General features: G+C 43.8%; 1 protein-coding gene across 1 annotated transcript; it reads left to right on the top strand.

Annotated features, from left to right (window-relative positions):
- The first annotated feature begins 1,039 nt into the window (after nt 1-1,039).
- LOC137124167 (vasorin-like) lies at nt 1,040-25,531 on the top strand. Its single transcript, XM_067498883.1, has 2 exons — nt 1,040-1,328; nt 21,368-25,531. Exon 2 carries the CDS (start codon nt 21,389-21,391, stop codon nt 23,513-23,515), a length of 2,127 nt encoding a protein of 708 aa, XP_067354984.1. The 5' UTR covers nt 1,040-1,328; nt 21,368-21,388; the 3' UTR covers nt 23,516-25,531.
- Nucleotides 25,532-27,316: the final 1,785 nt, after the last annotated feature.

Genomic DNA, 27,316 nt, shown 5'->3' with positions numbered 1-27,316 from the left:
TCGTTCAGTTCGGCGTTTTCATCATTGTGCACCTGAAGAACACGAACTGAATGTTGTTCACTTCAGGGTGAACGTGCGCTGAAAATGACTTGTTCACTTGCTGTGCATCCCTGCACTCTGGTCGACCACCGGCTCTCTGTCATCCTACCCTCTCTACCAGGACCCCCCCGGATCCGTCAGTATGGGATGTGTTCAGGGACCGTAGTCCGCTGTGTTGGGGTCGATCCAAAGTGATTTGCAATGTTGCTTCGCGTTCCCCTATTCACACTCGCACTCCGATGACATGGGTTCGGTGTCGTGCCCAAGGACACTTTGCCTGAGCTACAGCTGCCCACGTGCCAGGTCACAGAATTAGTCAGTAGTTTGCAGAATATGGCGCTCACCTCAAACCCAACACCACACAAGTGTCTCACAGAAATCTTTCTAATTTTCTGTGATGTCAGTGAAATGGGCATTTTTCGTACTGTGCACATCCACATAAAAAAAAGCATGTGGGTACAAATGGGTTTTACTAATTAGCCACATTCAAAACTTTGTATTTAAGTATTTAATGTCATTACATTCCTCCAGGATAACTGTAGACAGAAACAAACCAGGAAACACTCCAGCTTCCTTCAAACTATTACAAATATTACTCTTGGGTGCTTTAAATGTCAGTATCTGCAGAGGACCAGCGGAAGATCACAGAATCATCCGCATACATTGAGTAGTTAATGGGAGAAAATCCCAACCATGATCCTGCCTTGGTCACAGAAGAAAACGAGACCACTCTGTTAAACCCCCCCCCCCCCCCCCCCCCCCCCCCCATTAGTCACAAGAAGATTTCCCCGTTTCAGCCTCACGGTGTGTGCTCATGGTCAGACTTTATTCCGAGATTAAAAATTAGTCGTGACACTGCGTTTGTGCCGTTTCCATCTCTGCAGGGGGAGAATAAAACACTTTTCCCCTGCTGTGGATATTTTTCGTGCAGGTGCAGTCAGGCTCGGTGTCGCGCATGGCTGCGCGCTCTCCGGCTTCACGCGGTACCTCCCACTTCCCCCCAAGCTCGTTTAAGTTGTCGCCTCCTCCACTTGAATGAGCGCTATTGTTAAAAAGTCCGTGCGCCCCTGACGCGGTCGCGGACCTCGGGTCGGAGCAGAGTGCGGTGATACAACCTCAGGCTTTAAAAGCTTCGTGTGGACACTAACTTGCCGCGGTCCCACGAACGTTTTCTGGACTTTGCAGCGGGAGACGACGACGACACAGTGGATAAAAAAAAAAAAGAAAAAAAAAGTTTGAGGAAAAGCTGCTCCAACGCATTCCCGCGGACTTTGGATTATTTTACTGAGGTAAGCTTCTCATGCAAGTCACTCACTGATTTTTATGCACAATGCACTTTAGTAAATGGTATAATAATCCTATTCCTCTGTTGAGATGAATTCAGTTTTACGTCTTCCTCGCGAATGACACCTTTAGATGCTGATTACCGCTTTTAACGAGCCCGGTCCCCACGGGAAAGCCTTCCCCGTGTCGGTGTATCCTCACATTCCGCTCCCGGCGCGTGGTTCACTATCTCGCGTCAGGATCTGCCGGGCCAGGCGCGCACAGAGGGACGCGCGGATGCGGCGTGGAAACAGCTGTTTTCATTGGTGCTTATCTGCTCTTCCCTCGCTTAGCTGTTTGTTTTTCACCCAAAGCGGGGGATTTGTGATCAGTATGATGGGATGGGGATCCTCCACAGACTTAAACCGTCGGGTGTTCGCATGCGGAGTGGAGTGCGTAAGTGCGTGCGTGCGCTCAGGTGTTTCACGTACAATAATGACCCGTTTCCAAGGAGCCGAAGCAATTCACCGATTAGCAGTTGGTTGATCGTTTTGGCAACACTCCAAAGTTATTAGAGAAAAACATTATTGATCAAATGTTGGATACTGAATCTTTTGTGTATTTATTTAGGGAAAAGGTGCGTTTTTTTTTTTTCAAATTAATGGCATTTGTTTTAAAGAACACAGTGCAAGTCCATTGCAAGTGATCACATTATGCTCGTAGACCCGCAGAACGGGGATGAGTTATTGAGAGAAATCGAATATGGCTAGAGGGTGAGTGCCCCCACTGTCCATGAAGAATATGAGAACCGTCAAGTCCTTCCAAATCAATATTGGTTGGCAAGTGGGCAGAAAAACAAACTCAGCATGGTGCACGAGTATGGGAAAATCAAAGAAAGGTGGAGGCAGAAGGATGGACCAGAGTGTGTATGAGAGAGAGCCAGAGCAAAGCAGAGCACACATTCCTGACTCAGTGTCTTAGCAATTTAATTAAGGTTTTTGTGAGATGCTGCAGTGAGCCCCTCAAGGTAAAGGCTTAGCCCCCCCCCCCCCCCCCCCCAAATATCCAGCTTGGACTAATCCCAAGGGTCAGCTAATAAGTGTTTGGGTCATGCCACCATGACAACTAACTAAGGGGGAATCCGATCAGAGAGTTAATAACCCCATGACGGAAGTTAAGCGGTACAAGGTGAAGGGGATTGAGTTGTGTCTTGGAAAGTTGTGTGTGTGTGTGTGTTTGTCAGATGAGATTTCACTTGTTATCAGCCACCCTAACTAAAAACCCCCTCCTCTTACTGTGGTTTAAGTGTGCCATGTGGTGGGCTAATGTTATACACACACCCACACACACACACACACTCCCTCCCTTCAGGTCAGATTTCGGTCACCGTACCACAGGCCGGATAGATTTTTACATGGAAAGAAAATCAGTGACAAAACCGACAGCTCTCATTTTCTGCTGCCTGTAGCTGAAGTTTTGTTTCCTGTGAGAAGCATGAAGTTTTCCTTGGCTTTCAGAGACAAACATGTCTTCTTGTTGTTGCCGTCTCGGGAATTTTTGCCATTCTGTCATGTTTTCCTGCTCTCTACATCCACTGTTTGACATGTGTACCACTGCGGAGAGGCTCATTTCCAGCCCCACCCTTCTGTTGCCTGTCTTTCTGCGTTCGGTTCGATCTGTTTTCCATCTTGGGTTTTCTGCTTCTGCACTTTTTCTCCGGATTTTGTTTTTGTGTAGGACATAGTGCCACACTTACTCCTCAAATTTTTGTGATCGCAACTCTATCAAAAGACAGCCACTGATTCGAGACACATTTAAAATTATTTCCCTCCAGATTATCTGTGCATGCCACTACAGTGTGGTTATACTTCATAAAATAATAAACTGTGCCTTAATGCAGTTGATTTTGGCTGACATCCCAGTCCAGAAAAATGCATTTCAGGTAGCAATCCAAACAAATACGAACAAATATGACAGGTATGGGACAGTATCTTTTAAACTTTGCAAAAGAACTTTGAATTTACTTTCCTTCCTTATGAATAAGGTGCAGTAATGTAACATTGAAAACTTTTTTCTTTTGATTTTTTTTAATACAATGTGCTGCAAAACGACAAAGCTGCAGGTACAATGTTATAAATGACATTAAGATGCAAAAGCTGATTAAAAAAAAACATTAATGCCTGTATATAAGATATGAACATTTTTTTACATTGTCATCCTTTAGTGGAAGTATTAAATGACATGGTGAACAACACTAAATGCTGCCGGTTTCTCTTAACCAATAAAGCATTTTTAGCCCCAGCTAGGATCTTTGTTTTTTTTCATCTCCTACTCTTAAATCACTGCGCATAAAAAGAGGTGGAAGAAATCTTGATCTTTCCCTTCTCGTCTTATAGTGCAGATGTGTCGGTGGGGTGGGCCGAGCAGCCTGTCGGCTCATTTGGGAACATTTAAGGGGAGCAGGGACCCTGCAGATGGAGCGGACGTCCAGCATCAAGCCCCTGACTGACGATAAATCACTCGGTTCAGATTCTGCTAAGGGCAGACATACTGAAACCATTTACTGTAGCCTGCTGCTTTAAAGTATGCTGACACTAAGTTTGTTCCCCTCATTTGCTCCACTTTTACTTGCGTACTTTCTATCAAACTATCGCTGATGACTAAAACACAAAATGCCAGCAACGTTGTCCAAAACCCTGAGGTAACAACTCTCGTTTGCTTGTTTTGTCTGACCCACAGTCATTATGAGGGCGGCTAAAATTGCATTCCCTCAAATACACAACCAGAGCTGCTCTAATGTTATTCTAACAAGCCGAATATACAGTTATGTAAATGATGGCCGTTGGGATATTGCTAAATTTGGTTTTTGTTTTCAGTGACAATAAAAGGCTCGTGTTACGTCTTTACAAGCTTACTTGACAGCAGAGAAATTCTAGACTCAAACCTGCAACAGACTGAGACTTAACATGCTCACCAGAGGGGAACCGCTACTTTCCTAGAAAACAATCCTGGCCTCTACCCACCCCCACACCTCCGGGGAATGCTGAGGGGTTGCTACTCCTTTACTAACCCATGAAGCGTGTCTCTAAGTACCTTCTCCCCTCATCCTCTGTGTGTTGTATAAACACTGCGGTTCAGTAGGTAGGTAAAGAGCGTGACAGTTAGAGTCCTCGTAACATTCCTCCGTGGTACCAGGATGTACCGGGATGGACAGATGCCTCCAATGACAGGTCTGTGGTCAGATTACCCAATATGGAAAGGCTGGGATTATACCAACAATAAATGTTTTGATAATCTGATATCAACAGTTTCTTCCTGAGTCCATATTTTTTAATAAAGACTTACAGGAAGTACACAACTATATTTAGACCAGTATCTTATTTATCTGTGGAGCAAACAACGGTTTTGAGGAGGTGCCTTAGACAAGAACATTTGTCTTGATTTGTCCTGATCTAAAAAATTAGAAGCATTTGATTCAGACCGATTTAGTTGAAATCACTTGAATTCTCTTTATTTAACTCAAAGTTGTGAGCAGGGCAGGATGGGGAGATGGCAGCATTTTGGTGACTTCCGTGTTATTGGTGACTGTCTTTAACGTTACATGTTTACAGTGTACTTTTAGAGGTGTGGAGCTCAGGAAGACAAGCATCTGTTACTGCAGAGGCTAATCTGCTATTCGATCAACAAATACGAATATTAAGCTTTTTTCTGGAAGAACTCAAAGGAGCCGAGTACAAAAAAGGTTTCATATTCAGACTTGACACCTTATCTGTCTGAAGTCTTTAGATAACACATCCCTCCAACAGCGCACACACACACACACACACACACACAAACACACAATACTACCTGAGGGTGAGGGCGTGTGTGTGTTTGTAGGGGTGGGGTGGGGTGGTAGATTACAGGAACCCCTCCATCCAGCCCCCCATTTTTTTTTTTCCAGAGGGCACATAATCTGGCTGTATACACACGTGCACACACCCTTTCATCCCCATTCAGCAGTCCTCAATTCCCTTCACAGACGCACACACACACACACACGTTGGAAGTAGACGGTGGCCCCAGGGCTGCAGGGCCCCACAAAGCACTTAATAGGCAGTCAGCTGCAGTCTGGCCCTGTGATACTTTGAACAACTCTGAGCACAAAAGGTGAAGATAGATGGTGTATTTTTTTTTTTTTTGTAAAGGTAACCAGCCATGTTGGTTACCATGGATGTGTGCACCGGAGTCCACACTCTTGCAAAACACAGCGTACTTTATGTGTCAGTTCTTGTGTTATATTGAACCACCGTAGCCTCAGGTGCGAGTTTGAGGCCATGTGTTTTGTGCTGCGGTGTCATTCAGGTGTATATGTAGTACCGTGTTCCCTTTTGTGCTCTGTAGAATCAACGGCAGGAAATATCTGCAGTTAGGACCTGGAGCTACAAATGTGGGTGTCAACATTAAAAAAGAAGAATCAGAATGAGCAAAACTATGGGAAGAATTCGAAATGAGCCGACACTGAGGCGAAATGTGGGGAGAGCTGGAGGAAGGTGGTCGCTGTGCGTTCAACCGTTTCAGTTGCGTTTGCATAAAAGTGCAGATTTTGATGCACTGGCCTGTTTGCATGCTCTGATTGAATGAACCTGGCAAAAAAAAAAAGGGTCAGATAATGCGTTCTACACCTGTTCTGTATTATTATAAGCTTGTACATTTGTCTCTGCAGGTTTGGACACACCAGAAAGTGACACAGCAAAATGCATTGAGGTCTAAAAATATGACTAAAGACGTTTTATGGTGTAGTGACGCCCTGTGGGGGCCAGATGGTAAACTAATGTAATGGGTGAGCTACAGTAACACAACTCCCGTCTTCCAACGTCCAAACCTGCTAACTCTAATCAGCAGCATGTCGTCGAGAAAAACTGGTGGATCACAGGCTTGAGTGCAGGCGCAAAGGCACTCAGCTTGTTCCTCAACAAAGTCAACCAGGAAAACAGTGATTGACTTGATTTGTTGTTTAGCCCGAGGCCAGATGCTCGGTGTTTGTGCACATCAGGAATGATCACTTCTCTATTCTTGTTTAACAGCCTCGAGTGTATTTGTAACATGTTTGTGTGCATGCTCAGCCCTGCCATACCCCATTATGTTGTAATACGCTGCAGCCCATTGTTTAACCACCTTAATACACTGCTTGGAGGGTCAGTGCACACTCGCCAACACACACTAATTTAGACTTTTACAGCACTGATTTAATCAGAGAAACAGGTACATGCTGTACACTCACACACATTCAGTCATGCATGGACAGGTCCGCACGCATGCAGAATTCTCCGTGGAGGCCTCACTGCACCTGGCATGGGATTAAGGGGTCAAGAGTCAAGGGGGGTGGGTGGGGGATGCGGGGGATGACAAGAAACTGACAAAGCAGAAGTAATACAGGAGGGAGACAAACAGAGAGAGTGTTGAATCAGAGAAGTTAGTTCCAGATTGTTCAAATAAGACATGAAATCGAAACCCGCACCTCGGTGGAGTAAGCTATGTGGTTCCCCGTGTTTCCACTTGGCTCACAGCCGGCTGTGTGAGGATGCCTGGACCACCAGTGAAAGACAAACAGATCACACCGGCCTGTTGGGGCTTGTGCAGGATTCTCAACTGTTACTCACTCGTTTATTGTAATAGGAGCAGATTAAGGTTGCAATTTCGACAGTTGGCTTTGTAGCATTTTGAAAGTAGAGGTGTCTAGAGATCAGCTGGAATAATATATTTAGTAAAACATAAATGCCCGTCACCAAAAACTCTTTTGCATTGTGTATGACGTGCTTCCATAAAATCAAGGGCCCACATAAAACTACTGTACATTGGTTGTGATAATGGCTGTACATTAAACATTTTGTTGCACTGTGTGGCAGATGACAGGGCAGTGTTAGTTTTGCTGTCAAACAGGAATATAAATGTTAAAATGTGTTGAAATTCAGTAATTATACTGAGCAAGCAACATGCACAAAAACAAAATGCTGTCAACTTCAAATGGTTGTGAGCGTTCGGTAACGAGGTCTTTAAAGTTTTTGTTTTGAATCAAAACGGCAATGATTATTTCCTCATTCCCACATGGGAGAAAAAAAACTCTCTCAAAACAGCTTGTAATGTGGTCATGTTCTTAGCATGAGGCTAAAAAGTGTTAGTCTGAGACACATGCGCTTTACAGCTTATCATGACTCCATCCACCAACCAGCTGTTTGCTTGAGTTGGTGCTGCCTCGGACAAAGCATTAGTCTATGTTGCTTTGCACTTGACTTGGCACTTTACGCATCCTGTGCCCACTGAAACCAACAAAGCAAACTGTGGCTGTGGGTGAGCCTGTGGTACTTTTTTTTTTAAACGTGGACATCTTGTTCACAGATGAGAACCCAAAGCCACTTCAAGGAGATGGCGAGCACATCAGAAGTGAGGCCGTGGCAGCTTGGAGGAGAGAGTAGTAGTGCTCCTGTGACTCAGTGCGTGGATTTTACTAAAACTAAATACGTGTACGGTGGGGGAGCGGTTGGGCCCGCCACCTCACAGCTACAATGTCCCTAGTTTGAATCTCTGCGTGGAGCTTGCATGTTCTCCCTGTGCTTTTCCTCCCACAGTCCAAAGACATGCATGTGACGACTCTTAACAGCCCATAGGTGTGTTGGCCCCGTGATGGACTGGAAATCTGTCCAATGACGGCTGGAATAGGCTTCGGCCCTCTCAACAGGAGAAGTGGACGGACGAGTAAATATTTTAAAGTTACAACACTCATTCTATACCATGTTTAAGCACATATTTTCACAGACGTCCCTGCGCCAGTGCTCGTTAACTCGTTTCACACAGGCCGATGTCCTGTCAAAATGCAGAACAAAGTAACCTACCAGGTCACGGACAGTCTTAATGGGCCATGCGTGCTGATTTGGAGATATGCTTTAGTCACTGGTGGCTAAGCCAAGTCACATGTTGCCTTTGACACAACGTTATTGCACAAAGCAGCTGTGTTTATTCTGCTCATTTTTGTGCACAGGTCATTTGAGGGAACAAATTAGGTACAATTTGTTATCATTATTATCTCATGCTGTACTAAGAGGTTAACTGCGATACCTGCCAGGCTCTGCTGTAAAAGGTCTAGCAGGAGTTTATTTGTTCTGCATCTGTCATATGGATGAGTACATTAGTGATGGCCACTTAAACCAAGACATTCCATAAACACAGACACACCACTACAAGTCCAAAACAAGCAGTCAGCAGGTCAGTTCACTGCAAAAACATTGCTCAATACCTATGATGAGGCCAAGACACACCAGACTGTTACTCTCGCTGGAACAGATGGGACGCATTAAAGAAACGGAGGTAGCAAAGACTGATGGAGTAATTTTACAGCCTCATAGCAGAAAATGACCTAAATATATCTGTGTTAGTTCAGAGACTTCTGGGTTTCCTTAAACGTCCTAGCCGTTAAAATGTGGCTGCTGCCATTATTCAAGCAGATCGAAAGGTGTGTGTATGTGCGCGCGTGTGTGTGTGAGTGTTTGTGCATAACAAGGGCAACACACAGGACAGCTGAGAAAGCAAGCAACAGTGGACATGCACTAAAATTTGTAAGTTGACAGTAATGTCCTATGGTGAGCACATGGCAGTGTGTCTTTTGTTCATATGTCTACATTTCCCGACATACCTGTGTGTTCACTCACAGCTGTTGTAGCTAATATTAAGAAATCCTCCTGCCTCACTGGGTTTTTCTGCTTGTTAAAAAAAGTGACATATCTTCCCAGATAGTTTCATTAAAGAAGAAGCAGATGGTTTCTTTAAATGTCTTGTGGTTTTGCTTTCACTGGACCATTTTTTTCTCCTTTGAAAACGAGCAAAAGGAAAAACAGAAACGGATATAGGTAAGCATTGTCAGTCGGTGGGAGTCTGTGCTGGCGTTTGTGTTCGTGTGCATATCGACCCTCCATCCATCCGCCCAAGCGCAACATTTTCTCCACGTTCATTCTCCGAAGATCCCTGCGAGCCCCAAGGCTTTTAGTGCAAGTCGTGTGTCAGCGCCTGCTTTGCAGTGGACCGTGTCGTCACCGCCCCTTCACATCTCTCCTCTTTCAAACCCACTTGCACCGCACAGGGTGCAGCGAGACCTTCACACCAAAACTTAAATAAAAGCACAGGGCTTTGACAACATGCTGGCCAATGTAGCCATGCCGGCATTTTCTAAAGTGATGTAAAGTGATGCTCTTTGTTAAAATCTGTCCACTGTGTTACTTGCCCTGTGTGCAGTCGTGCTTACACACATAAAATGTTTTTACACCAGATGTGCCCTGACTCACACAACCTTTTCAATTCGCCATCCTTGGGACTGGGACCCAGTGTGCAAAGGTTTGTGCAGCCTTGAAAGTTTGGGTGGCTTGGGGGTGACCACTCCATCTATGTTTAAGTCCCCAATTTGACTATAAACCTGTTGACTTTAAAGATTGTAACATAACTTCATCACCTCAAATTGCAAGGACTGAAAAGCCATTGTACCCAAAAGGAAACACACAGAAGAAGTGAGATAGTATTTTAACACGACCTTTGACCCTTTACCCCCTAAATTACTTGTAGGGTAAATTACAATTGCAAAATAACATGGTGCAAAAGAGTCACAACCACTTTAACTGGGATTTTAAATAAGTTGTCTCTTGTTTGTGATGAATGTTCACAAGTTTGATATTGTCACTGCTGATAGTGATGCGAGTGCAGAGAAGGAGGCTGGTTTCTGTCTTGATTATCGGTCTGGTGAGGAGATGAGTGTCCCTGTCTGTGTGTTCAAGTGTGTTGTCATCAGTGGTCAGAACCGAATTTGCTTTCTGTTTAAGTTACCATTAAAAAAACAATGTTTTATTCACAAATGAGCATCTCACAACATGAGAGTTTGTGTGATGGCGACATGAAAACTAATTTTCTAGTGCTTGTGTGTAATAAGACAGGATGAACTTTGTCCAAAATTTTTCTTCTCTTGCAGACACAAAGGCTTCTCAGCAGGTCTCACTCCTATAGGAAACGTTTTGTGTTTCTGTAGCTGCGCTCACACTGTGTTATTAATGCTCGGGACCAGGTCTGGTCTTGTAAACCTGAGAGAGCAGACAGCCTGGCGTGGCTCTGAGCAGCACCGCAAAGAGTTAAAAGTTGTGATTTTCCGTTCCCGTGTAAAATGCAGCCTTTGTTTCTGGGTCATGAACCAGCCGAGGTCACTGGCTTTAACTGAGCCAAACAAACACACATGCAGTTGAGTTTGCACTAATTGATTCCCCTTCAAGCACAGACAAGAATGGGTTTGTGTGTTAGTTTAGTGAGTGTGTGTATGTGTGTGTGTGTGTGTGTTTACTTTAGAGGATCTGTCAGGAGTTTAAGTAAATAGATAAGTGACAAAGTAAACACCCATCCCACACACACACACACACACAGCTTGTAATATTGTAATATTTATAAATTACTTGAACTCTTTATAATTTTCCTAATATTTACTCATTTGCCAATTATATGTCAATGATGTCAGTAACAGCAGTTCCTACAGACGTCTCCCTCAGTGCTAAAACCGTCCACACTGTTTTTTGACCTAACGCTGGGTTAATGAGGTGATCTAGCAGTAGGGGATGGTTTGTAAAGGTCTTGGGGCCCGTGTAGGTGTGTGTGTGCGTCTGTGCGTGAGCGAAGGTTTTTAGGTGGGCGGAGCACATGCCGTGTTCAGGAAGGTGTAAAGTCATATTTGCATGGGACAAATGTGATTTGGAAATGTATGAACGGTAACAACTGCACTGATTGTTTCACCACAAACTACTTTTGTGGAATATTTTCATGAAGACAGAGGTCGCATGACAATACCAGTACATGCCAACAGCACTACTGAATGCAGTACGAAGCTTGGTGCTGGGGTGAAACTGGGAAAAGGTTCTATACAGTTCATTAGTCCTATCTCAATAAAATGAATAAAGGTGATGTGGATCATCTTGCTGTGACTGTATTGATTAAAAGAGCTTGTTATTTGTAATATGCCTCACATTGTAAGATAATAGAATAGAACCAGCAGAAATATTTCAGTTTGGTTCAATATTGTTTACCAGAAAAAGTGAAAAGCCACAACAATAAAACATTAACATGAATACCGTTGATTATCTATTTACTGGGGCATCTGCTAAGGGCTGGAATATATTAGGCAGAAAGTGAACTGTCAGTTCGGGAAGTTGATGCGTTTGAAGCCGAAAAAAATGGGATCCATAAGGATTTGAGTGACTTTGACAAGTGCCAAATTGTGATGGACAAGGCACCGGTGAGATGCACTGGGCAATGTTCTATTACGTTACTTTGACACGTGCCACCTACCTAAACTTGTTGCAGACTTTTGTGTCCTTCAGTCTTCCCTGATGGCAGCAGCCTGTTTCAGCAGGACAATGCAACCTGCCAAAACACAAAGAGCACTTAGGGATGGTTTGGAGAACATACCGTAGAAGGTTCAAGATGTCGTCAAAGTCGAGCATGGAGCATCTTTGGGTTTTTCCTGGAAAAACAGCTGACGTCTTGGTGCCCGATATTACAAACCATTTCATAGTTCAGGACCGTTTCGGCTGAAGGTGGTTTTAATGTTGTGGCTGATTGGTCTACGAATGCTTGTTGAAAGCAAAGCAAGAACCAGAGCTGGCCCTGGTGTTTGTTAAAGTGCAGATAAGCTAGAGTGCTTCAGTATCTGTCAAGGCTTGTACAAACTGGAGGGGAAGCGTCTCGTCCCCCACAGTCAAGCCCAACCTGTTTCTTGCCAGAGGCCTGACTTTGGTAACTGACAGCTGGGCTTAACAAACGTGAAGGGGCCCCTGCTGTGTAGGAAGGCCGCAGGTGATCATCAGCCAGTAATTGGGTCTGGAGGAGCAGAAACCACGAAGTGTATTTGACTTCAAAGCTGCAATATGCAGTAGCACCACCCCGACTATAGGCTGTAGTAAGAACGGAAAGGAAGTTTATTGCACAATAAACAAGGGCAAAGCTTAAAACTTCTGTACAAGCTGAAAAACGCTTGCTTCTGTCAGTATCTCAGCTTTGGGCAATATGCAGCTTCCAGATGTCAAAAACTTATACAGGTGAGTGACAAGTGATGGCAGGCCAGGAACTGACAGAAGCCAGTGAGCAAGGAGGACTAATGAGACACTGCACTGCTTCAGGGTGAAATGTTTGCTATTGTAGTTGGGTTTTGTAAACGTTGTTGGAAAAAACAAAAAACCTGATGACTGACTATGTACCTAAATGAATGATAATTATAGTTATGGATAGCTATAACTTGTTGAGCTTCGTGTACTGCACACATTTAAATGAATCTGTGCAATGTTGGGGAGACGTTAAAGCTCCTCACAAAAAGGCGTTAAAATAACCGGAGGACTGAAAGGGAAGCAGAGGAATAGACAATACATGTCACCGAGGCTTGTTAATACCGCGATCTGCGAGTTGGCACACCTGAGAGGAGCTAAGTGCGAGGTGACAAACTTAATTTTCAACTGCTGACAGACAGAACGGGTTCAGAGCCAGGAAAGGGTGAACAAACACACCCACACACACACACACACACACACACACACAAAACCTTTAAAATTAATGACTTTTTCTACTGTAGTTAAGCCTGTGAAAAAAAAACAAAAAAAAAGAAACAGTATCACCAAACGTCATCCTTGAAACAAAGGGTGTGACCAGCTGTGCCATGAGTTAAAAACTAAACGTCTCCTGGAGCACAGATACGTTGGTGTGTTTCTGCTCTTTATCCTCGTATCTCCACACTCTCCACTCTCTCTCTCTAGAAGCCCATTATAGGAATATTTAACTGAATTATGCACCCGCTCTCCCTGATCTAACACTGAGAAAAAAAAAAAAAAAAAAGTTTTTTGGACTTATAAATTATCCAGAACTATTTCAGTAGAGCCCAAGGATAAAAATATAAACTTTAAATTGGTGCTTGAATGAATCAGAGCAGCAATTAGGATCTAGCTGTGAAACAAAACCTCCTCTAATGAGATACAGGAATGAACACTATCTCTCCTTAAAGCAATTAATACCAAAGGCCTAACGCACAAGAGGAGGTTGGACTGAGCTGCCACTGACATGATGATCAGCAAAAGAAGTCAGTGAGTCGTGCGAGGTTAAAGAGGAGGAGCTTTTGTTTTGTTAAACACAGGCGTTCCAAACAGCTTTAGCGATGGTGTGCCAGAAAGTCCCGTCAGCCAATCAGCCAGCAGGCAAAACACCAGAGTCTTGGCGCTGAAGCACCAAAGTGGAATGCAGTGATTGTTAGTGACAGTATTAAATCTGTGTCTCATTATCCAAAACGTCTGATAAGGTTAAATGAAACCGGGCTGTTGATGGCTCAGCACCGCTAAAGCATTTCAGACTTTCAAACGCTCCCAGTGAAGATTTCCTAAGCCCACAAAAGTGAATAGAGGTCTAACAAGCAGCACTGTTTGCGTTTTCATCATAGCAGCAGCAGCCTAGCTGGCATCTCTTCCATACCCGAGTCAGACACAAAAAAAACACACCAGGCGTCGCTGAGGCAGCCCCATGGGCCAAAACCGTCAACTGATCTGACCAGAATTGCTGTCGCACAATGAATGATTATCGAACAGTAATGCAGTTTGGAGCATCCCATCCAGCAGTAGCCAGGGTAAAGCAGGGCTTAACACCTGCACTTCCATGTACCAAATCAACCGTTGGCATCGATCAGAAGCAGCATTGAGGGAAATTGTGCACTTTTACCTCCACTAAATGTATTCTACAGCTTAAGTTACTTTGCAGATCTACATTCTCAGATACGATGGATCTGGATTAACCACCTGGTCGTTTGTGAAGTGGTTAAAAGCTGCTCCACCTTTGCCATCTACCTGCTATTGTTTAAGGATTAGAGTTTAGGGTGTTAGTGGTTTTATTTTACAGTACAGAGAAACTCAGCTGTTGTGCTTGGTTCTGACACTTGATCCCTACCCTGACCTTGACCTCTGACAAAAAAAAAAAAAGGAAAACCTTCCTTTGCCCCGAATGCTCATAAATCTCGGCAGGTCGCCAGCTATTACTGCCAAAACAGCAAAAGCAGCGTGACAGTAGAGACTGTGGGTGGAGATACAGAGGGGGGGGGGAGGGGGGGGGGGGGGGGGGGGGGGCTGGCAGCTAAGAAAAGACTCAAATCGGATCAGGATCCGGAAGGTGATGAAAGCTCAAAGAGGCACATCAGGTTATTCATTGTTTCCAGGGGCAGCGCTTGCATGATGTGGTTGTGCGACGTCTCTGCATTTAGCCAAAATGAATGACAACTTTAAAGAAAGATGTTAGTGCGCTGAGCTTTCAGCGCGACATTAAGGGATGTTAGAAGTGAACTTTTACACCAATATTTGGGTTCGATTCTATTCTTTCAGAAAGCGTGACAGATGTAATGAATGTGCACTCTGTCAAAGTGAAGAGCACAACACAGCTCTTTCTGCCTTTAAGAAGCACTGTAAAATCATTTGTTGGGTTTCTTAACTCGGCCCTTATGAGTTTGCCTTCATCCCAATATAGTTCATATCACAGTCACTGCCCAGTCTAGACAGTTGTCTCCACCTCAGTGCTAACTGCTGCACAGAAGATGACTAAGTTGCTGGGGAAGTCACTGTTTATTTTACGTCATAAGACTTTGTTATTTCGCACTCAACGGACTGGGACGCAGAAAGCAAGCCGGGCAACATTTGCTGAACGTTCGTGCAAAGTGACTGCGGTGGAAACAAGCACCTGTTTGACTGCACTGCATTAAAACAACACGGTTACAGATTTATGGCAACGCTGCTTCGTTTGTCTGGTCTTTGCTTGTCGTTTGTGTTGTACAATGCATCCGTGTTCTATGCGTGTCACAGTTCAAACAAACAAGGAAAAGCATAAAATCATCCTGCATGTGTACTTTATGTTTACACGTGCTCATTTGTGTGTGTCCATGCAGCAGCCACACAGCACATACACGGTGCTGCAGGTACTTTCTCTCTTTACAGCATAGCGTTTGTGGCAGAAAACATTTAAATTGTTGAACTGATTTTACAGGAAAGTTTTTCAGGCATGAGGTAACGGGATATTCCACTTTGGGGAGTTTCGGGGTGTGGGAGTGGATTTAAGGTTTGTACCACTATCTTACGATCGTTCCCCTCCCCTCCCCCCCGCCTCTACAAAAATGAAGTAATCTCCCTGCAGACCACCTTTCTGACAGAGAAGATATGATACCCGCTCTGCTTCTTTTTACCTTCATTCCTGAGTTTCCTGTCCCTCCTCCCCCCCTCCTTCACTTCTCCCACAGCCAATGCTGCCCCCCCCGTTTGCTTAAAGCGCTAATCCTGGGAATCTGTTTGCCAAGTTGCCTTCCTCTGAAGTGATTGAGTGGTTTTCATGCCACACAGTAAAACCATTTCTCTGAACGTCCTTGAACTCTTCAGTGTCTGCTCATGCTTTGTTTTACTCCCCCAAAACCACCATGTATTATTTTACCGCTTCTTTCCATGCGACACTTTTCTCTAAAGGACCTTCGCTTGCAGCTAAAGTGATGAAAAGTGATAAAAAAGTCTGCTTGCTGTGTCCCTCATTTCTCACAGTTGCCGGGCTTGTTTTTCTCATCGGTGTTTCCAATTTCCCCCGGTGACTTATTTAATTCTTCATAATGCTCCCCACTGGCATGGAGCGCAAAGGAAGCAGGAGAATGCCGAGACTCATCTTCTGGCAAGACTTAACTACAGTGGCTGTTCTGCTTTCCTTTGATGTCTCAGACTCACCACTGAAGGGACTGTTGAAGACAAATAAGACGAACAACCTTTATTGCCATTGAGCACACACGTGTTGCAATGAAATCCTTTCTCTGCATTCAACCCAGACCCCTGGGGGGGAGCAGTGGGCAGCGCCTGGGGATCTAGCGCCGAGTGTCTCGCTCAGGGACACACCTGGTGGGTAGGCTGGGATTTGATCCTGCAGCTTCTGCGTCCCATCCTGCTACTCTATTGATCGGGATGCCCCCCAAATGGTCTTAACAAGGATCATTTCCCATAATCCTAAAAGACCCAGAAACGTTTGCAACAATCTAACATCTCCAAGCAAATTCATACTTTATTGGTTAATATTTACTACTGTTCTACAAGTGCAACTACAGTATGTGGTCAACACACACAAGCTTCTACAGATTGAACCGTATGAAGCCTGTAACAAAGTTCATTGTTTGCACAGTTGCATTTGTTATTTGTTCTGTGGTTTTTGACCACTAGCTGCGCAGTATTGAGCTGGATCCAGTCTTGGTTGTTCTTATGCACGTGCACTAGCATGCAAGAAGATCCTCGCTGCACGGGAGAATAGCTTGTCTCATGACTAATTGTCCACCCTCAGTTTGTCTTATAAGTAAACACGACAAATCTGGTTCAATACCTGTCTGAGCTTCTGATTGCTTGTATTTCTCACCACACTGAATACACAACACTGTCATATGTGGTCGTTCTCATGGACTTTAATTTAGCGAAGTCAGCCTCCATTCATCCAAGATCTGCTGTAAACAAAGGCTGTCTTCAGCTACCAGCTGTGAGGAAACCAGAGTCCTTCTCCCTCTTAGTTTACTGCTCACACTCATTTTCTATTAGTCTCTCTCTACCTTTCTCATATCATAGGGGAGGACAAAGGTTTATGTGGGCCTTTCATTCTGTCTCACAGTGAGGGATGGCTGCAGTGGATTGTGGGTAACAGAATCCAGCTGTGTTGTAGACTTTGTGTTTGTGTGTGTCTGCTGGTGCGAACATGTGCAGGAATTTCTCTGTGTTCGGGGCTGAGCCGCTGCTCTGCAGGTCTCGGGTGCCTGTTGACCTGTTTCATGTCATTTTGACGGCCGCGTTTCTCTTTCATCGCGCGGCCGTATCAACGCTCGAGCAAATGGCCGAGGAGACACCGTGCGCCACCGAGTCCTAACAGCAGAAACCTCGCTGTCACATTCAATTACGAATTTTTGAAAGAACCAAGGGAACTGGTTTTCCGTCAGGTTTTGTCGTTATGTGTAAGGCAGGACTGCTTGAACTCAGAGTATCACTGCTGTCTATGTTGTGGGTAACATGGCAGGTGGCAGACTAGTGGTTTTGGGATGTGGACGGAAAGGGGCCAAGATATTAAGGACAGCGACAGTTAAAATAACCATGTACATGTTGACCTGTCAGCTTTTTAAATCCTCATTTCCTCATTACTTCCTGCATTTTTCTCTCCCCTCCACTTTTGCCATCATTTCTTTGAAAAGCAGAGCCCATTCCAAAGTAAAGGAGATGTGTGAGAGGCAGCTGTGATTATAAATATCCTTCCCTGCAAAACACTTCTAAAATGTTGTGTTAGCAAATTCTCCTGCCAGTTTGTTGCTTAAACATTATACAAAGAACTGGAACTGAAAGGCAGAGGTGGGGACTTGAGTCACATGATTTGGAGTTGAGTCATGAATTTGATGACTTTACACTGATGACATACAAAAGACTCTCAGGGCACTTGGAAGACAAAGCTTTCAAAAACAAACCAGTTGAAATTACTGCTTTCGGTAAAAAACCAAACAAAAACAAAACCTGTTACTGGTAATAAGGACTCACATCTGCCATTATCTAAACAATGCAATATGTCAAGTCCACGTATTCAGGATTTAATTGCATGTGCATGCTATGCATTCATCTTTAAAATTAGTTTATATTAGTTATCATGGAATAAAAGAAATGGAAATACTGTATAATATCGGTGCAATGAAGCTAAGTTGACAAAAGTCACAGCTGCTAGAGGAAATGACAGGGCGTTAGCTGATTAGTCACGACAAAAACTAAAGTTCCTCAAAGAAATGGAAACTGTTTACCTTAAAAGAGAATCTCTCTGTTGTCTCATGGAGGTCAGAGGTCAGGTTTGGCTACAAAAGCAGCAGCCATGAAGCATGAAGGGATTCCGTTTCTTAAGCAAGGATGCTTTAGCAGGGCGGATGCTGGCTGTCATGGGGGTTCGAATCTTTGTCCTCTGTTGTTGAAGGTGTTTCCTACTCGACCACTCGGCTGCACTGAGCACCTACTGTACCACTGAGTTTCCCTGAACTAACTTGCAGAGTATCTGCAAATCCCGTCAAGAGGGCTTTGCCTCCGGTGCGTGTCTCGACACAGGCCTTTTGGAGTAGCAAAGCCCGAAGACCACATACAGACTGTTTGCCGGGGGATTTGAAATTGCAAATGTGGTCTTTGAAAGGATGTATCACGTGGGGGGTGAAGCCTGTTAAAATTTCTCTTTCTACGTGCATTTTTAGTTTCTACATATTCCTCGATTCTGCAACAAGCATCGCATTCCATTCATTCCTCTCCACCCTTGTCATCAGATTATTCGCTTAAGACAGTATGTCAGCAGCAGTACCCCTTAAAGGAATCATGCTCAGCTCCTATTCTAACCCTGTTACTGTTCTATAAACACTAAAGTAAGTTACAGCCCACAAAGAAAGAACCGGATTCTCCAATAGCGTGCGTCTTTGTACTTGGTTTAAAGACACTTGTACTGCAAACAATGGCAGTCGTATCCTTGTCGTAGCAGTAATACTTTGTCATTAGTGGAGTATGCGGTCAGGTGGCAGGTAGTATTAAGGTCAGTATGTGACACACCCACTTCCAGCTAAACAGATTTTCCTGCCATTTTCACCTGCTGGCCCCAACAGAGAGCTGTTGTACCAACAAGACTTAAACGGAAACATAACTGTAATCAGAAGCTGATTCATAAATCTCAAAAGCCTGACGAAGATCCGACATCATTATGTGGTTCAGAACAAGACAGGGCAGATTGGGGGGAGATTTGTTTAGCAGCGTCAGAACACCGTGCATTCCACCTCCATGCTTTCTGCCGTGTTTCCACTCGTTTCTTTGTGCCAGTATGTTGTGGTCACTTTTTATAAAACACAGAAAAGCTCTGGGAACATGCCAAAAAACTGTTTTTTTTTTTTTTTTTTTAAAGATTATTGTTGGTTATGTAATGTGAGTAGCAGGTTAGAGGTTTGATCTGTTTCAAGTGAACCTCTGAAGCCCCACCACAACACCGTCAGGCTGGTTTAGCAGTTAACAAGTACAACCGTGGATGTATTACATATTGTGGGTAGCAGTAGAACTTCACTACATTTTGTCAAAAATCACCTATAACAGGTTTTGGTGCCTCTGCTCCAATTTCCTTTTTCCTGTTTCCCTTTGTGCTTAATAAAAGACCCTAAGAGAGCTTGGAAATTCGTGGCACGCTAATAAACCCTGACCCCACTCACCATGTGTTACGGTGTGGGAGGAGTGGGGAATGAATGGAGGAGATAGGGTTAGAGGTGCGCTCCTGATTTTAATAAAACATCTCAGGTTTCTCTGTGACTTCCATCTCAGGAGTCTTGAAAAGGCCAGGGGTGAGAGAGTTCACTAAGACAAACTGGGACACCGAGGAGGAGCGGGGAGGAAATACTGAGAGGTGGGAAAAGGTGCAGAGAGAGTTATGGATTATGAAAATACTGGGGACACGCAAAAGGCCAAAGATGGAGCTCAATCGTTTAAAAACAGTACCTGTCCTTTTTTGGTGTGATTACGTTTTTGTACCTTCAAAATAAATGTCCAAATTCATCCAATTTAATTTGTTTTAATTATTTTGCTCCCACGATTGCCGTTGATTTTCTTTGTCTTTTTTTTTTTTTTTTACTCTTAGTGTGTTTACACTACAATAATGCATCAAGAATAAGCTTGAAGAAATTCAACAAGTTGTATAAACAGTATTTCTATGTTTAGGGCTCCATCTGGTCAGGAATTTAAAGTCCCAGATTCAACATTTGGCGCTGTTTGAATCAATGAACACATTGTTTATCCATTCGAACTGTTTTTTTTTTTTCATGGCAGCCTTGCCAACAATAAAACCTTGGGTCAAGAAAGGAGGGTTCGGCTGGATCATTGACTTCCTCGGTCGGGTTATAAACTCGTCCACGTCAGTCAAATGCACAACTTTTAGAAAATGCAGTATTTGTGAGCATTATCTTGTGAGAACCACATTGCTTGATAATTGACGCAGTTCATAAAAAGACGGGATATACATAACTGCATACAATTAAAAGAAACTCCTTCAGGTATAAAGTGAATCCTGCTGTAGCCCAAGCAATGAATCTGCCGAACCTCCGATTCTTAGATTCTCCATTTCTAGCTTAGATTAAGTTTACGTTTTCTCTCTCACGTGGTTGTGTTGGCCCTCGCAACACAAGAAATCCGAAAATAAGTAGGATTATTTTGAGCTTTGGTGCACATTTATCCTTTTTGTACAGTTGTGTCTGGGCAGTTTGTGCCACAAACGCTCACGTGCCCTGTCGGATTTAAAGTTGATGGTTTGTTTGTCACTCCATAGTGACCCAACTCCAGCCTCCCCCTCTGTCTAACACACACATGCATTCACTCATACACACATTATGCTTATTACCAAACAGCGCCTCTTGCCGTCCCCCAGCCCCCCAATTTCCTGCAGTGCCGTGTGTGGCGCCCATGTTTCTGGTAATATGATTCTGCAAATATGTCAAAAGATGTGATGTGAGAGTGTGCATGTGTGTGTGCCTTCACACCCACAGGATATTTGCCTTAGGTTTATTTGTATGCACTAGACGTGTGGCTGCGGGTGTCCGGCTGTATTGCTGCAGACTGGCTTTCACGGGCTAAGGACTGTGTCATAAACACAGGTCGGAGAGTGAATGGGTTCTTAACTTACATCAGGAAGGGTCACGATGGGTGGGCCGAACTAGTCGTCTCGGTTCTGATCCCTGGGGTGTCTGCTTATTAAGATTCTGAAACTCGTATGAAATTCACTAAGACAGACAATCAGCTGTTACTGTTTGTATATATGTCTGCGTGTGGACGCTGGGGTTTGCTGAGGTGTGCATGTTACAGGATTTACAGGATGATTGACATCTATTTAGTCTATTCTACACCTAATTTCCATTATTGTTTATTGTACAGTTTCTCTTTTGTCCATCTCAACATGTGAATAGTAATTAACCAGACCATTTTATGTCTCTTTTGTCTTTCAGAGTTTCAGGCCTCACGTCATCATGTTACCTTACGTCCTGCTCTTGTTCCTCTCATGTGACCTGGTGTTGGCCTCCGACTGCCCGGCAGACTGCGCCTGCCAGGTCCAGGACATGATATTCTGCTCTAATCGTCATTCCACCACTGTGCCCCGTGTGCCCACCACCACCCAACATCTATACATATTCCAGAACGGCATCAACACTTTGTCTAAAGAGGACTTCAAAGGCCTGGCCGAGTTGGAGATGCTAGATCTGAGCCAGAATGTGCTGTTAGAGATTCCAGATGGTGTATTTGAGATGCTGTCAAAGCTGAAGAACTTGGACTTGTCCTCTAACCAGATTACCCACATTTCCAAAAACAGTTTTTCTGGGTTGGTCCAGCTTGAGAGGTTATATCTTCATGCAAATCGTATTCAGAACATCCATTTGGAAGCTTTTGAAGGTTTAGAGATGCTACTAGAACTCAAGCTTCAAGGGAACCTTCTCACCTCTCTGCCATCCCTGCATTTCCCCAGGCTACTGCTTATAGATCTCAGCAACAACAACATTGTATCCCTGGGACCCTCAGACCTCCAGACTCCACATCTGGAGGCCCTTAAGGTGGCATCGGTGGGTCTTAACTCTCTGGATAAGGATCTTATAGCCTCTTTAGGGAACCTCCATGAACTCGATGTCTCCTCAAACCAGTTAGCTGAGGTACCACAGGCCCTAAAGCAAGACTCCCTAAAGGGGCTGACCAAGCTCAGCCTGGCGGCCAACCCATTGGGTGAGCTCAGAATGGAAGATTTCCAGGTTCTGACCGGACTTCAAGAGCTGGATATCAGTGGACTTAATCTTCAAGGATTTCCCCAAAGTTTCTTTCGGACCTTTCCTAGGTTGACACAGCTGACAGCAGCTGAGAACCCATTCAACTGTTTGTGTCCCTTAGCCTGGTTCCCAGTGTGGCTAAAAGAGAAGCGTGTGACTCTTGTGAGGACTAAGGAAACCAGATGCCATTTCCCTCTAGTTAATGCTGGGAGGATGCTTGCAGCACTTGAGCATAAGGACTTTGGATGTCCACCTACCACAACAGTGCTGATTGGGTCACCCATTGGAAGTACTCCTGTTCCCCAAATCCCTCCCACATCTCCGGAAGCCACCCAGACGAATGATATTCCCCCCCCTCCACCACCCAGCAGGGAAACTGTATCGTCAAAAACAGAGAACTACCCGCTTCCACCAGAACCTCCCGTTTCCCCTAGCACCACCAGCGGGCAATATGAGGAACACATCTGTCCACCAAACATCTGCCTTAATGGGGGCACTTGTAATTTTGATTCACTTGGTCAACTCGAATGTCTGTGTCCTTTAGAAGCCTCTGGGTTGTATTGTGAAAATGTAATTGAAATTCCCGAGCCTCCAAAACCTTTAGCAACGGAAGTTTCGGTAGCTGCTCCCGAAGTCTTCACTGAACTTGATGCTATCAGCTCACGGCAGGTGACCTCAACGTCCATCCTTCTTGACCTGCATCGCTTCATTGAAACACGGCCACACATTCAAGGCATCAGGTTGACCTACCGTAACCTCTCAGGGCCTGACCGCCGCCCTATTATTCTGAGTGTACCAGCATCCTACCCTGAGTACACTTTGCGTGGTTTGATACCCAACTGTACCTACTCAGTCTGTGCCAGTCCCATGGGTGACAAAATCAACTCTAGGGCCAACAGCTCTGTAGAAACAGGGTCATGTACAGAGGCTCGAACTGAAGGGCTTTCACAGACATCCTCAGAGCCTCTAACTGAGACACCGAGTCAGCTGCCAAACACTCTCATAGCTGCTCTGGCTGCTCTGGCACTGGTGCTGGGATTGGCTTTGGTGACAGGGATGATCATCTGTCTGCGAAAGAAGCGGCAGGCCATGGCAGGAATGGAGCTGGAGCTGGGCCCAGCTGAACCTGACCCCATGGAAATGGAGGGGATCAAAGCCTGCCTGGAGAATGAGGGAAATGGAACACTTCCCCACAAACAGCCAGATATTGACCGCTGTCACACTCCCCAACCGCCTCCATCCATGCAACAAAATGGAGGACTGGACTATGAGGTACCTTTGATGCAAGGACACTGCCCATCAAATAACAATATATCATCCCTAAAGCCATCTTATTTGTAAGATGCAAAAAAGTAAAAGCACTTGGAAAGATTTTGGAAAGTAGGCAAGCCCATCAGGACTTGTAAGATCCTGCCGTGACTCATTTGGTGGTTAGAAATCTAACTTTCGTCCCAGTGTCAGATATCCACATTTAAAAAGTGGCACTTATTTGGACTTTTCTGGATTATCTGTTTTAGAGATACCACATGAATTTAAGACTACAGCATATTGGAAATGTGCTGAACCACAGTGGGACAATGAACATGGTGTTGTTTAAAGTGTATCAAGGTAAATTTGATGGTGGGGCGAAACCTAACCAAGTGATTAAACTAAGTGCAATCAACTAGAAGGGTCTTAGTAGCAGACTGGAACGGCAGTGCCTTTTTGCATTGACACGACTGCAACTGATGGCTTGTTTCCAGAATTTCTCTTGTTTATATGAAACAAACTAATGACTGAGCTGTAATCCTGTTGCTGGATTTGGGACATGCAGTGTGGAGAGAAGTGCCTCAGTGTTTGGCCTGGAGGACACGACAGTTGTTTAAAGGAAAACAGTGATGCAGATGTGGTCTTGCCTGGACTACGTGTTCCGATACAAAACAGGGTTTTGACCAACTCCAACTGCTCCGTGGGGATTCTAAAAAGAACTTGCACTGAACACAACGATCCCTTTGCCTTTCCTGTGTCCCAGTCAAACAGACTGCTGGTTGCAAAAGGAAGTAATAAAAAAAAAGAAACTTCAAAAATACTTCCTAAACAAGGTAATAGTTCTGCGATCATAAAAGATGTCTAAGCACCATTTTTTGTGATTAACATTACATAATATGAAACAGGACTTCCAGTTTTCTTCACATGTGGATTTGGATTCTTCAGTGTCAACAGACCTACAATAATTCTCTCCACACACATTGCAAAGCTTTTGGCTCCGTGGGAGATACATGTGCTGTGAAAGATAAATGGCCTGATAGAAGAGTCGCTTAGAGAGGAGTTTGCCTTCCTTGTTCTGGGGCTGTTTTGTCCCGCTGATCTCACGATATTCTGTTTTTGTCATGTTGTTTTGTATTTCTTGCCCTTTTTATTTCGCTGTCCATTCTGTTGTGCTGTGCAAACCTTGGAAAAATCCTTTTCAATTTGCTTTTAAGGTTACGTGTCTTTGTAATCCCCATGCAACAAGTGCAGCAGTGAATACTTGCTTTAGTCGAAAGCAAGCAACAGTAAATATCTGAAGGGCTTTCATGTAAAGATTAAGTTGAAAAATTATATTTTCACCGAGATACAGTATGTGAATGTGAATGACACTTTATTCTCACTGTCAGATCTGCCATCGCTCCATAAAGACGTGCTTAGGACAAGCTTTCAGGTTATTTGACTGCCAAATCACCGCTCAATACCCTTTCGCCACAGAGTCAACTTTCAAAAAGCAGAGCAGAAGAAGGAAAAGTTCCAAGTGACTCAAGGCATGTTCGGACTTTTAGCTGCTGCTGACCATATCATATCCAAGATACGGTCTAGACAGTGTTTGCTGGTGGCTTCTTTGTCCTCTCACACTCCCTCGCTGGTTCTGTTGCTCCACTTTAACCCCCCCCCCCCCAACCCCACCCCACCCCACCCCCCACTCCCCCGTGTGTTGGTCAATGTCAGTTGTTGGTTTGTGTGTCCGGAGGCTTTTTTTTTTTTTTTCTCCTCCATGTTTACTGCCAACCAGACTGTGAAATGGTACAGGTCAAACGCGCTACTTCGACAGGGCATTCATTCTTCTTTTCCAGTCGAGGCTGAGTGTCAGCTGTTACTTTGACTTTCAAACATGTTTTTCTTCAAAAATAAATCCCGAAAAAGGTATCTGAAGTAAAGCGTGTGAGTGCCTTAGCAACACTGGGGCAGAGCTTTACTGACATCTTATAGCGTCACATTACACATGCTCATGTGCGATTCGAGGACAAAGAGCCTTTGCTTTACCTCACAAGATGTTGAATTATATTACATTACAAACTAAAAATGAAGAAACATGAAGTGTAATGGAATCATTTTAGATCATACTTCATACTTCTTGGCTAACAATGGAAAGCTTGGGGTGTTATCAGTTTGTTCAGCTGTTTGTGAGTATATGTTTTTCTACTCTACATTTTCTGCTTTAAAGTTGAGTCCATGCACTACACTAGACACTGTCCAAAATCCACTCATCATTCTCTGGCTTTGGTGCTTTTGTTATTTTTTTTATTATTTTTTTTTTCCACTGTTAATATTCCAATATAAACACAGATGCAGATGCTCATATATCTGCCCCCCCCCCCCCCTCCCCCAGCAGTATATCAACTGGAAGATTCCGTGTTTCTTCAGGCAGCGAAAAGGAGCAGGAAATGTTTGAAATATTTTCAACATGCTTGTTACAGTGCCTTCCCTGTTTATTTAGGGAAACTTGGCTCTTTTCTTATTGTTTTATGTTTGTCAGTTACGTAAGTTACGCTTTCATGTACAGCATTGCGGAGAAAAAGAACAGTATTAAAACGCAGAAATGACGACGTGCCAGTGGTTTGTGTTTTATCACGAATAAATGTTGGCTTAAGATTCAAGTCCCTTTTATGTGTTTTGAAGGTTCAGTGTGGGGCTTGTTCATGTGCTCAGTAGTGAAGGGCCGAGCAGTTTTCTCTTTAAGTCCAATGTGCAAAAAACAAAACCCTGACAAAGGTTTTCAACAACAGAACAAATTACACTACTCTCTCTCTCTCTCACACACTCACAGAGCTTGTATCTCCTAATACCTCATTACACTCACACACAAACATGCTCACCGACCTCAACCACACCATGATTTGTCTGTGACGCCATATTGGTTTGTGGATGGAGGTCGCTGTTTTTTTGTATTTTCCACTAATACCCAAGAAGAGATGCCAGTGGAAATACATTTCAAATTAACACACAGTTTCCAAATCACACAGATTACATGGCTCTTTTGCTTGTTTCCATTTTTTTTTCCTTGACTCAGCTTTTGTATTTTTTACATCCTAACCACAGTTAACTGCAATGTTTTCTGCTTTATTAGCATTTGGTAAAACTTTCCTACCAAGTACATGTTTGTATTATTAAGTCAAATATAAAACATTTCTGGAACCGATGAAAGAAGTAAACAAAGTTAAAAGGTTCTGACGCTACAAGTAGAAGTACCATTTCCAATTTTCTACTTAAGTTGTACAAAAATTACACACACTCATCTTTAGCATCATTTGGATCTCTCAAACTTTTTCATTATAAATATTCTTCCAGGTGAGTCTGTCACAAAGATGTAAAAATTGTTTGGCAAACTCACAAAGGTGACAAATATGTGAAAAATACATCTTCTAGTATTTAAGAAACTTGGGTCAAAGATGTCTGTTACATAGTGACTACATGTGAAGCAAAAACAGCACCAAACGACAAGCTGATTTAAACAACCCTGGTTTGATTATTCTATATTAATACATCAGCATTTATTTGTTGGTTTTATGTTGTATTATGCAAAAAGTAACAAGCTTTCAAATGAATCTAGTGAAGCAAAAAGTACATTTCCCACTCAATCATAGCTGCAGTCTGGACTGAACCAGTCATGAATCCTTTGCAAATCTCACACAAACATTTTAAACAGAGAAACCAACCTCTAAAGACAAACTTTTTAAATTGATATGTAGCATATTATGTTAACTACTACATTCAATTTTAAGGTCACTTAACAATGGAGCATGTTAAAAATGCTCGGGCTCTGCTAATGACACACCTTGACATTATGCATGTTATAAAATATGCAGGCATGATATTAATTATACGCTTGCTTGTGGATTGTTTTGTAGC

This window comes from Channa argus, chromosome 3 (assembly GCF_033026475.1).
Source record: "Channa argus isolate prfri chromosome 3, Channa argus male v1.0, whole genome shotgun sequence".
Taxonomy (NCBI): Eukaryota; Metazoa; Chordata; class Actinopteri; order Anabantiformes; family Channidae; genus Channa; species Channa argus.
The sequence above is the reverse complement of the archived record's forward strand: the minus strand, read 5'-3'. Positions and strand labels throughout refer to the sequence as shown.